The sequence below is a fragment of the Melopsittacus undulatus genome, chromosome 7 (assembly GCF_012275295.1).
Source record: "Melopsittacus undulatus isolate bMelUnd1 chromosome 7, bMelUnd1.mat.Z, whole genome shotgun sequence".
NCBI lineage: Eukaryota > Metazoa > Chordata > Aves > Psittaciformes > Psittaculidae > Melopsittacus > Melopsittacus undulatus.
In genome coordinates, this window is record NC_047533.1 from 46,708,694 (window position 1) to 46,721,136 (window position 12,443).

The 12,443-nt window shown below is 41.4% G+C and overlaps 1 protein-coding gene across 1 annotated transcript in view; it reads left to right on the top strand.

Annotated features, from left to right (window-relative positions):
- TNKS (tankyrase) overlaps positions 1–12,443 on the top strand; it is a 136,409-nt gene that overhangs the window by 22,650 nt on the left and 101,316 nt on the right. The window contains exon 3 of the mRNA XM_034064612.1: positions 10,712–10,807. Within this exon, the coding sequence (XP_033920503.1) occupies positions 10,712–10,807 (96 nt within the window). The remainder of the gene's footprint in view (positions 1–10,711; positions 10,808–12,443) is intronic.

Below are 12,443 nucleotides of genomic sequence, written 5' to 3' on the forward strand. Positions count from 1 at the left end.
ACCAAAACATGTGAGGTTCCCTCTGAACATCAGGAAACACTTTTTACTGTCAGGGTGACCATCACCAGAACAGGTTGCCTGAGAGGTTGTTGACTTCCCTTCCTTGGAGGGATCTGGGGCCACCTATAGGCATCTGAACACAGTCCTACACCAGTGGTTATGGGCGGCCCTGCTTCAGTGCGGGGGGCTGTTCCAAATGATCTGCAGAGGTCCTTTTGACCTCAATCATTCTGTGGTTCAGTGAGATTCTGTGAAAAGGAATGCATGTTCATGAATGCAAATAAATGGGATTAAATAAATTTTTAGTGTGCTGTCCTGTATTGCTTGTTAGCTCAAAGATTTTGGTTTTGTTTTGTTCTTTTGTTTGTGACTTAGAAGCCTAGGTTCCCTGTGGATTCCCTGTGGAAAACCCAAAGCTTTCTCTACACTATATAGCTTTCGTTGTGGATTTTGTACTTGGAGGGAGTGTTCTGGAATGACAGAGCCATCTCTTGCATGATGAAAAAAAGAACCCCAACAAAAAAGCTGCAGTCACACTAAAGTGTTGAGGTTGCTGACTGACAGACTGCATTCTGCATAACCTGTGTGTACTTGTCTTTCCTCACTGTTAGCTGAAATGGAAAATTCTAACTTGAAAAGTACTCTGTCAAAAAAAGGAAACAGGAATATTTACTTCATTAAGACCAGGCAAGATCAAGGTTTTGAATTGGTGTTTGTGTAGGCTGAGCAATCTACCAGCTCTGGCTCTTTCTCTGAGGGCAGAAGGATATCATCAGCCTGTTGTGCTGCCCACAGCCTCTGGAACTTTCTGCTTGTTCTCTCACCCCCTATGTGTATTTAATCACTGGTAGGCAGAACTTGGTGTACCAGGGAGCAATTGTGTTGTGCTTCCTACATATAGGAAACTAATCATAGTTAAGATGTACCTACTTATGGAGAAACAGTTGTGGGTAGTCACTGAGGGAGGAGGGAGCCTTTTTAAAAGGTATCTTCTCATCCTGCTGAAAGAGCTCTGACTGTTGCAATGATGCTTGTGGTTTTGGTTGTCTGGTTCAAATCCTTTTCCCCTACTTTGATTAGATAAATCTGATCTCTGGAGCATCTACTGAAAACTTAGTTCTAGAATGCATTGAAGTATTTTGTAGTGTATTGGGAAGTAAAGTTTATTGAATCTATGTATAAACCAGGACTCAGGCTGTCTTGCTAAGAAGTTGAAACTTTGGTGAGCAAAATCTAGAAGTACTTTGGAGGCAAACAATGGGGCTGAGACTGAAGTCATTCTGAAAAATTAGAGCTTGCATGAAAACAGGATAAAGTCCTTTTAAAGTGATGCTTTGTAACATTATTTTTGTCGAATTCCTTTTCCCCTCAAACCAACCAAACAAAAAAGTTGTTGCTGAGAATAGTAATAAATACAAGTAGTAAGTAAGTTCATGCTGCTGCTCTGACTACTTCTTATTGGTGCCTTGAAGTCTGTTTCTGAGCATTGTTCATCTAAGCTGAAGCAAAGTCTGACCTCTAAGCGTTGTTTCCGTTTCTTGTTTTGCTGGGCCTCTGCTCAGTTTGATAGTTGCATCCTGTTACTTTAGGGTCTGGTACAGTTTCCATAGCGCATGGATGTGTGAGAACCTTCCTTTAAAAGAGTGGATCTATGTCAAGAAAGTGAGATGTTTGATATGGCTGTCATCTCTCTGTGATTAACCAAATGGCCATTTTGGTCATAAAGCAAGAAATGCCTCTGCGAGGAGCTATATTCTAAGCTGTCTGCATAGAATGGTTGCTCTCCTAGCATATATTGATGTCCCGGAAGTTGTTGTTATTGCTTATCTAATGACAATGTAATTTAACATGCAGGTAGGTACTATGAGTTCATCTAGATTATGTCCCATTTGGCCAAACTAGAGGTAGCTTTCTTTTAGTTAGAAACAACCATTTAAGACAATGAGTCTGTGTAAATTTTAAGTTTATCTCCAGGAGCCAGGTTGCAGGATTACAGTCATAGAATGATTTGGGTTGGGAGGGACCTTTAAAGATCATCTAGTTCCAGCCCCTCTGCCACGGGCAATGACAGCTTTCACTAAGCAAGGTTGCTGAAAGCCCTATGAGCACTTTCAGTGATGGGCATGTACAGCTTCTCTGGGCAACCTGTTCCAGCCTTACAGAAGTTCAGGTAGATGATACCTGGTTTTCTTTCCTTTGACTGATGCAATCATCAGTCACTGTATAAGACTACCAAATTAGTTGGGCATGATTTGCCCTTGGTGTCTCTAATCAGCTCCCTGTCTTCAGGAGGATTTATTCCGTGATCTCACTGGGCACAGAGGTGAGGCTGACTGATTGGTAGTTCCCAGGGTCCTCCTTTTTACCCTTTTTAGAAGTGGGCATGATGTTTCCCTTTTTCCAGTCAGTGGGGATTTGCCTGACTGCCATGACTTTTTGAGTATGATTGAGAATGGCTTTGCAACTACGTCAGCTTGGGACCTTGGAAAACATCTCACTGGGTCCTATGGACTTATGTATATTTGGGTTCCTGAGGTGGTCTTGAAGCTGATCTTCACTTAACTGTGGGAGTGACTTCATTTTGCATTCCTTGCCTTGATGTTCAGGGGCTTGAGAGATGTGGGAAGAGGCAAAAGAATTGTTGAGTACCTCAGCCTTCTCCATATCAGTTGTCACTAGTTCTTATGTTTTATTTAGTCTCGCTTTTCTAGCTAATGTTTCAGTATAACCCCTTTGTATTGTTGGCAGCCTGTGCCAAATTCACCTCTTAACTGTGCCTTAGCTTTCCTGATCCCATCCCTACCCATCCAGTATTTGTCCCAGGATACATGTTCCTGGTTCCACTGCATGCCTGTTTCCTTCTTGCACTTTAGTTTGACCAGAAGGTCCTTAGCTAGCCACTTTTGTCTCCAGCATTTCTTACTGATTTCTTACACATGGGAATTGAGAACTTGTGCACTCTAAGAAAAATGTCATTAAAGAGCTGCCAGTTCTGTTCAGCTCCTTTGTCCCTGCCAGCAGTTTCCCAGGGGTCCCATCCGTTAATTCCTTAAACAACTGAAAGTTTGCTCTCCTAAAATTCAGAGTCCTGACTATTCTTCACCTGGCCCATATCCGTCAAGATTGTGAATTCCACCAGGGCATGACCTCTGCAGCTCAGGCTGTCACCAGTCTTGACATCCTCAATTAGTTCATCCGTGTTGGTAGGCAGCAGGTCTATTAATGATTCTCCTCTGGGTGTGCTGTCTGTCACTGGGATTAAGAAATTATCCCTGACACACTCCAAGAGTCTCCTGGACTGTTTATAGATTGCTGTGCTGCTTTTCCAGCAGATGTCACGGTGATTCAAGTCCCCAGCAGGGTCAGAGCCTGTGAGCATGATGCCTCCTGTTGTTGAAGTAAGAACTCTTCTTCATCAACAAGCTCCCCTTTGTTGGCTTTGCCTTATTTTTTACCTGTAAGCTCTCAACTTGTTCACTGCTGTTTTTCAAGGCAGCTTTGTGGAGTCAGTCCATGTTTGGTTTTCCTACATCGAGGGAGCCTGCCTGTTCTTCCTTCTTTGCCTGTCCCTTCTGAACAGTTTCAAGCCATTGATTGCAGCACTCCAATAGTGTGATCCTTCCCACCATGTTTCAGTGATAGTGATTAGATCATAGCTTTCTAGCTGCAGTGGCTTCTTTCCTTTTTGCTGCCTGTGCTGCATGCATTGGTAGAGAGGCACTGGGTCATTCACTATGTCGCCTTTTTAGAGGAACATGCCCTAATTCCTTTGAGACATTTCACAGGTGATTCTCTCTTGGTTCCTAATGTGTCTGCAGTAACTGCCTTTTTGTTCAGAACTCCACTGGTTTCCCCCACTACTTGTCTGCTGCTGTCTTCTGCTGTTGGAACTTTTTGTTTCTGTCTATGCTGTTGGCGAGCACTACTCTAATTGCCTTTACAATTTTTTGCTTCAGAATAGTGGGGACTGGTGTTGCTTTCGTAAGCTCCTCTTCATCTACTTTGTACTACTGTGATTGGCATATTTGTCTCTTGCTCTGTCTGGCCCCAACAAAGAGCAAAACCAACATGCTGGTTCATTGGGAATAAAGCCATTGTCTGGGGTAATGGGAAACTGAGATGCCCTGAAAAAGAGAAGCAGGGAATACAAAATGATGAGAAGTGCATGCAGCTGATGCTGACCCACCAGGACTTTGGCTGGTAATGTTAGATATACTCTTAACTTGAACAGCAAAATTATTCTTTTCAACTCCCGACACCAGCATGAGCCCCTCTGCTGTCCTTTCTGGTGCCAACTGGAGCATGTTGTGTCATTGCATGATAAACTGGATTGGGCAAGCGATCGTTTTTCTCATCTGCCTTGTTGCCAGCATAACACTGGGGACGGTGATTCTGCCAGCCTTGTCTAGGTGAAACTGTAGCCTGTGAGAGTGCTCTTTTGCAGACAAGCAGCTTTACTATTCTTTGCAGTCCTTTAAAGATAGGTGTTTGGGTTTTTTTTAATTGGGATGGAGGTATCAGGGCTGCATGATCTTTTGCTCTCTGCCTCAAAGTGCTGTCTGTTCTCATCCTAATAGAGATGTTCCTTATTCCCCTTGAGGTTGGTGTTTGTACCCTCCCATGTCCCCTTAAAGTCAAGAACTGTTCTGCATGGTTCCTTTGTCCCAGGGGTGTTGAGACTAGCTGGAAAGAATTTCTCAACTTAGTGAGGCCCTCCTTAGCCTTTGCATCAGAAAAAAAGCAGCTCTGAGCCTGAAAGATCCACTTCAGTCTGCCATCTGAGCAATAACACCCTACAAAGCAGCTGTAGTAATGCAGGTCTTTGAAGTCTTCAGCAATTAACTGTTTGCAGACACCTTTGCTGGAGATCCAGTCTTCTGCAACTTCTCCTTACTTGTCCAACTTGTACCCATGGGGACTTCTACTGTATTTCTCCCTAAATTCCCTTAGGGATTTAGTTGCTAGCCTTGCCTTTATTAATCCTTTTTGCTTTTTTCATGTTTGTCTGTTTCCTACCAAATGCAATCCTACCCTGAACTGCCAACTGGTTATCATCTCTTCTTACCAAAAGCCACCTGTGGTGCTCCCAGATGTGTCTAATTATTACCACTACCCTGACTCTGAACTAAATCCTTCTGTGTGCTTAGCCTCCCTGCTTCATAGACTTCTCTTAATTCAGCTTTGGCTCACTATAGAGGGACAGCCAGAAGCAGAGGACCTCTCTTTTCTTCTAACTCATCTTGGCTGAGCTAGTAGTGATGTTTGAGACCATGGATGTTATCAGGTCAAGTAGTGATACTCAAGCTTCTAGAGCTGTGTGCAGCCTCTGTAGTGATACCGCCTCTCACGTTTTCACCTTGTAATTCCAATGGCAGATGAATGTAGTCTTTTTCTTAACCATGCAGCCAAGACTGGGATTGCTCAGAGAGGTGGAGTTAATCAGTGATACAGTTGTTAATATTGTTAGCTTTGTGTCATATGTTCAACTTTATGTTGCTAAGAGTAGGGTGCTACAACTTTTGTTATATGAAGTCATTTAGAAAAAAGGCCTATGTGTCTGGTAAGTTGCCAAAATGGGGTTATTGGATCCAAATCACAGAAGCATAATTTCTAGGCAGGAGGTTGTTGTTCTTGTAACATGAGAAAAGCTTCAAAACCTCAGTGGTTTGATTTACGTGTAGAACTCATTAGGGGAGAAGATGGCTTTTAGCATTGGTTGAAAAAAATGGAATAGTTTGGATTCCAGTGTATTGTCTACATGTTTTCAGAATACGGAAGCAAATGAGCACATTATGTTTCTTGTCAAGTATAATGTTGAAACATGTCCTGCATGTGACTAGTACTGAGGTATGTGTGTTCTTGGGACCTAAGGTTGGTGAGAGTGACCAGCTTTAAGCATATCCTTAGAGAGATGGGAGATAGTGCATATATTGTAAGTCAAAAGGAGGGCTTTTTCCTAGGCTGTTTGCCCTGTAACTTGGTACTCTGTGAGTAACTAGATAAAGCTACATGGTTTGGAAAGGACCTTTTGAGATCATCTGCAGGAGGAGAAGTTGAAAAGAGAGAAGAAAAGGTATATACTAAAGCTAGGGGATGCTGAAGGGAGCTCAAGTGCAAGACAGTGAGACACTGTGATGAAAGAACTGGTGGGGAGAGAGCTCTGAGGGACTCTAGAAAAGTAATTAAAAACAGTAGGCAGATTTAAATACAGATACTTCTGGATGGTCTGCCTATTAATCTTGCTGCTTTTTGCTTGCATCCAATTTGAAACCAAATGTGAACTTTCCATCAGCATTCCTGTAAGTATACTCAGGAAGCTTGTGGATATCGGCCCTAGAGAAACTATAACAGAAGTATTCTGATCTTTGGTGCCTAATATTGGAAAAATCAAGCTGATCTTTATTCTCACTTTTTTCCCCATTGTATTTTTTCTTTCAATCAAAAATGTTTTGCTTTGGTGTACTTCTAACTGGAGCAGTACGAAGGAGGAAGGGCTAAGTACTTGGGTGATGGTCTGTTTGTAGACAAACTCCCATTATTTTTTTTCTTCTAATCAAACTTACTTCTCCCTTGTTGCTGTGTAGCTACCAGAGAAAGTTTTGCCATACCTTGTTGGTGAAAATGTGAAGGTTGACACTGCTAAAAGTAAAAATGTTTGTTCTTGGTGGGTTTATAATTTGATAGCCAAAAGACTGTTGATTAGCTTCACGGTTCAAAATACCTATGCCAGGAGGCTGTGGGCCAAGTGTTTAATTTTAGGATTCATCCTGCTGTAGCAAGTTGGCAGGGATGTGGAAGGGTTTGTGGTTGTAGTTCATGCTCTGTGCAATACTGTAACTTTTTAATTTGGTGGGAAGAATGTGGCCTTTCTTATCACTAGTACTGATCTGGTATAATAGCAGTGTAATTAAATAAAGCATTTCAGATGGTATGTGAAGATCAGAAAGCGATGCATTGTGGCAGTTGCAGTGAGAGTAAAAATACAATTCCATAGCAGTTCATGTTTGTTCTGTAGTTAAGCTTACAGGACTTCAATGTTCATATACAATATGAAGAGTAAATTAAAAGAAGAGCTTCTTTATACTCTTTGTACGGTGTAGTCTGTAGGAAAGGCGAGGATAGCCAGATAATGGTATTGCTAGATTAAGGGCTTTGCCTGCAGTACAGAAAAATAATAAACCCCAATGTCCCCGCTATCCAGAGAAAATAAACCAGCATATCAAAATGTGCTAATTAACTTTGTTCCAGGAGTGAGTTTGTATGCATACACCATCCTTATGCTTGCTGGTTAATGGCAGTTTCTTGACAGAAACTGTTGCCACATTTCCTGTTCAGGCTACTCAGAAACCATTCTCTAAAACCGGTGTGCAGCGTTTGAAATCCAAAATAGCTATAGTTAGCTACAATGGCTTGTTCTGTTGTGTTTCATTATAAAGAGAATGTTTTTCTCAAGCAGGCGATCTGTCTTGACATTTTTACACATCCCTGGTACATTGAAAAGGAAATTAGACACATGCATTGTATCTAAATCTCAAATACCCTGTGGTTAGGAGAGACTTTGTGTTAGGCTAAAGTGTTCAAGGTTTTGAACAAGCAGGAGAACATTCAATTATAAGCTACCTGTGGTTTGTGGGGCATAAAAGTATAGCTGTGTTACACAGCTAGGCTAAACATCAAATGCTGGATATCTTCTGTTAATTCATGTTGATGGCAACATTGCTCACATGGAGAGCTTTTTGTGAGATTATGTACTAAAAAAGTACGAAGAGGATAATGAAATAGTCAGTAGAGAAGATGAAAGAATAAGATTTCTGTTGTGACCTGAGTTTGTTTTCTTTATTTATCTGCATCCTAATACAGTCTTTATGTATATGATTAGGTGGTTTGTTTTTTTTTTCACCCAAGATGCTACTGCATTCAATTCACAGGGTAGATCTGTCTCTAGGACTGAGCAAGGGAGCTATCTGCGGGACTGTACCCTTGGCTGTTGGAAAGGCTGGAAAGGTTATGGTGGCTGGGATGTGTGATTGCAGATGGAAGAAGGGTCAGTCTTATGGTTACAGCAACTGAATTCTGACCAGTTCTTCTTCTGAACCTGATTTGTCCACTTCAAGTGCATGTTCCGCAGGCAGTCACAAATTCGGGGTTTTTGCAGGTAACCAGCTTAAGCACTGATGGTAAATTTCTAAGACTTTAAAATACACTAAAAAACCTGGCACAGAAACTGTATGTTGCAAGTCGTACCAAAACTCTTCTTGGTTCATTAGCATGATTAAACAGGTCAAATACACTGCCTAATCATCTTAGCCATACCAGCCCAGTGCATCCTTAGGAGAGGAGCTGAAAGCAGTACTGTGGTGTCACCTTTTCTGTGTGCCAGCAGATGTAGCCAGGAAGCACTCTTGCTTGGGTTTGCACAGGACTGCAGTATTAAGAGACTTGAAAATCTGTGCTTCTGTTTTAATGTTGGGCTCGGACAGTTGCAGATCCCTTGGACATCTCTATGCCTGTTACTTCTCGTTTTTCAAAGCCTTTCTTGTAACGTAACCTGCCTCAGCTTGGCTTCATGTGCTGGTCCAAACCTCCAAACTTCAGTCAAATCCCAGTCACTCCTCTTTCCTGGTCTTTTTTCCTGGACTTTTTATCTGAGCTATTATCTCTTCCCTGCTGCATCTTGTTGAGTTTTCTCCCCTAGCTCATTGCCTCAGGCTTTTTGCACGTGAATCCTTCATTGTCTTCTTATCCAGTGCATACTGTCTCACCACTTGGTACTGCCTGCTTTCTCTTGATAGACATTTACTTGCTGGTTCCCTCGCTTGGGACAAATGGCTTCCCACTCCTCTGGAGTATAAACTTACTAGCAGGGTCCAAGAGAATAAAAAGAGGGCATAGCGAGTGTGTCTCTCCTCTCTCCAGACTTACTTTCTGTACTACCTACTGTGTTTAAAAAGTAGTTTGCAAAAAGACCTGTTCACTTCCTGCTGGAGGGCGCCTGACTGGCTTGTGAGGCTGGCTCAGAGTCAAACCTGTGCCTGAGTAAGATCTCTAAGGGAGTGGTAGCATGTATGGCACAGATGGCATCCTCAGAAGCATAGGTGCCAGGTCTTAAGTTTCTGTGAGCATGTGCTAGCTGGTTTGTTCTATTTTATTTTTCCATTTTGTTCTCTTGATTTTGACATGGGGGGAACGCTACCAAAGAAGAAACCTCCTAGGAGAAGCCCAATCTGCCTACTTGAATCTTCTTTCAAAACCAGGGGAAGATTGCACCTTCTTGGCAAAGCACAAAATAAGTGAATTTACATCATTAAAGCATCAGACTTCTGCAAAAATTCAGCTTGGGGCAAGCATGGAACATAGTGCCCTGCAAGTTAAAATATATGAAATTTGGCAATGTTGAAAGCATTTAAAGTCATAATTGTAAAAGAAAAGAGGTTTGAATAAATTACCAGTTAAAATCTTAATTTAGCAAGAAAAAAATATTTTTGGAAAGCCTTTTGCTGGTTAAAATGATATATGTAATGTAATATTAGTAATTACTTTTGGTTTGGATTGGATAATGTTATTGTTCCCTGGAGAATCCTGTCTTTCAAGTGTTTCTGCACCCTTAGTTAGAAGAAGTGTTGGCAAATACATTTGTCTTGATTCCTTCAGTCCAGCTGTATCTCAACAGACCTGGTTATATGAGCATAAACATCTGCTGGTTTTTGTCTCCTTGACATTGAGTCTCTGCATCTCTGTACACTGTCCTGTTATTCATACTTGTGCCAATTGGTATTGCTCTGAACTTGTAATACATTGTGCTTATTTTGCACAACACTGGGGAAATGGAGGTCTTTTTGTCAGATCTCTGATGTTGCTGTGGGCTTTGTTGTCCAATTCTGTAGAAAATGGCTTGATCTTGAGACGGGTGGGCAGTCTGGTTTGCATTGCTATTAGGTTGTTTCTTGTCAAAAGCATTTACAGGTGAAATAGTGTTTTTCTTTTTTAATGAGCTTTTCTAGATGGTAATTTGCTGTATCAATGCCTTCCTAGCCATATGGTTGCATATTGCATGCTATGTATTTTTATGTACTTGAGTTTTTATGTGTTAATAAGCTTAGCAGGGAAAAGAAATACCAGTCAGAGTAATAGCCTCTGAATATCCAGACTGCAGGGTACTAGGCTACACATCTTACCCTATTTGTTACACTTCTTGAAAGCAAGCTGGAATGCTGTGGTTAAGATTTTGTGTGTGAGTGATGAGCCACTGAAAGGCTGGAGTGTTACTGATTTACAGAGACAGAGTGACTTGGGATATTCAGCACAAAAAGGAACAGGAGTGGTAACAAGCAGCAGTAGTGGTAGTAAAGGCAGGAGCAGGTTACACAGCAGACTTCCCAGTGGGAGTCAGTGAATGCACAGCTTCCCAGCAAGCTGTCAGGAGGAATCCAAAACTGAGTGCTGCAAGAGATTCAGGGTTCATGTTTATCATGCAAAGTCATGTGATCTTACTATACCTTAACTTGCCAACTTAGCCTTTGCTAAGATCCTTTGCTGCAGTGCTTAACGAAAAAGGGAAAGACAAAAAGGGAGAGGGGAAAAAAAGGGAAGGAAAACATAGAAGAAAATTGTGCAATGTGTGTTTATGCCTACATCATGCCGAGGAGACACTTAACAGTAAATAATCTGTGCATACCTGAGGTAAGATACTGTTTCTGCTTTCCCTGCACAGTGCTGCTGCAGCACGGAGCTGATCCAAACATTCGGAACACTGATGGGAAATCTGCGCTGGATCTGGCAGACCCTTCAGCAAAGGCTGTACTCACGGGTAAGACACATACATCTCTCAGCAATGTTACCTGTAGTTCATTTTGTGTGTTGTGCAAGTTCAGCGTTGTAAAACCCTTCTGGATTTTCTGTGGCGTAAGAGCATTTTAAAACTGTCTTTTAGCAGATTTCATATTGATGTATCTGTCGTTAATGTGCTGTGCTGCTGTAGGCTTGCTTATTCTACTTATGCTAATGGTGTATTTTTCTGTTATAACATCATTCAGTATTCACTTTGTTTCTGTGGGGTGTTTTCTTCTTAATTTTGCTCAACAGTCATAACGAATAGGAGCCCCCAGCTCTTGCGAAAAAAAGGGGATAAAAATCAGGTCAGTTGTTTTAAGACCTTCACTGTTAAGCAAGCAAGGACGTTTGTGTAACTATAAAAGTACCTGTGATCTGAAAGACAGCCTGCTACCGGTTACAGAGATCAATATTTTGCTGCATATTCACATGCTACCCTTTCCTTCCTCTTCCTAATTAGTTATTTTAGGTAGAACTCTCTCACCACCAATTTTTTCATTTTTAGGGGTTATTAGGTGCCAAAAAACATTTCATGGAAATATTTTACAGATACAACTTTATTTTTACACAGCTTTGGTTTTTTAATAAATTAACTGTTGTAGCATACCAGTAAGCATTAAAAGCATAATATAGTAGCCTATCAAATCTGTATCAAGTAATACATAGTCATCTGTGCTGATTTTGACATCTAGGAAAAAATGTTTAGAACAAAGTATTCTTGTATTTTAAAATGCGTACAATTAGATTTATAGGAAGGGTTCAGCAGCTGAGTTTCATTTGAAGAAATAGCTATTTTTCTTTTTGCCTTTATTTCCCCCATTCTCCCTTTCTTTTTACTGATGGCTTAATTTATAGGTTATGTGCTATGCAACACCCATATTCTTTCTTCAGACAATGTTCAGACTACACCAGCTCCCTCGACTTTGTCAGGAAAATTTCCTTATCTTCTCTTCAGTGCGCTGGCTGTTATACATAATTTTCTACAGCTCTGCAGTGATCCGAGAGTGCCTTTGGAACAGAGCACTTAAATACATATGATTTAGTTTAATTACTCAGTGTCAAATTTAAACACGTTCCTACAGTGTTAACACGAATGTTAGCTGTGCTAAGCAGCTTAATCTGACTTTTGGCTGCTAATGGGTACAATTGTACAAATGCTGAGGATGGAAAGAGCACCAGGGAGCCAAGGTACCTCAAAGGTGTTAATAAATATTTGGCATTTAGCTGGGGGAAACTTGGTATACATTTAGGGGTTCTGTGCTTTGAGCTGCTCTTGAGGCTATGCTCAAAGGTCAAATTCAGAGGATAGTAGAAGACTTTAGGTCTGTGATAGTGATTTCATCGTGGCTCCACTGAATACTCTGAGTACTAGATCACCACCTTGTGCTTTAGGGAGTAGGGAGGGAAAAATGTCACAGCCAGCAAGGGGAAATGGATTAGAGGCAGCCCTCTGAGAATGTCCTGTCAAGTGTAGCAAGTGCCCTATGTCTCTGACCTCACCCCTCATGCCTCACGTGAGCATCCAGTGACTGCAAGCTTCTGCAACCGATGGATGTTACCAGGTTGTACATATAAACACACAAGCACAGAGCCACTTTTGCTTCTATTTAGGT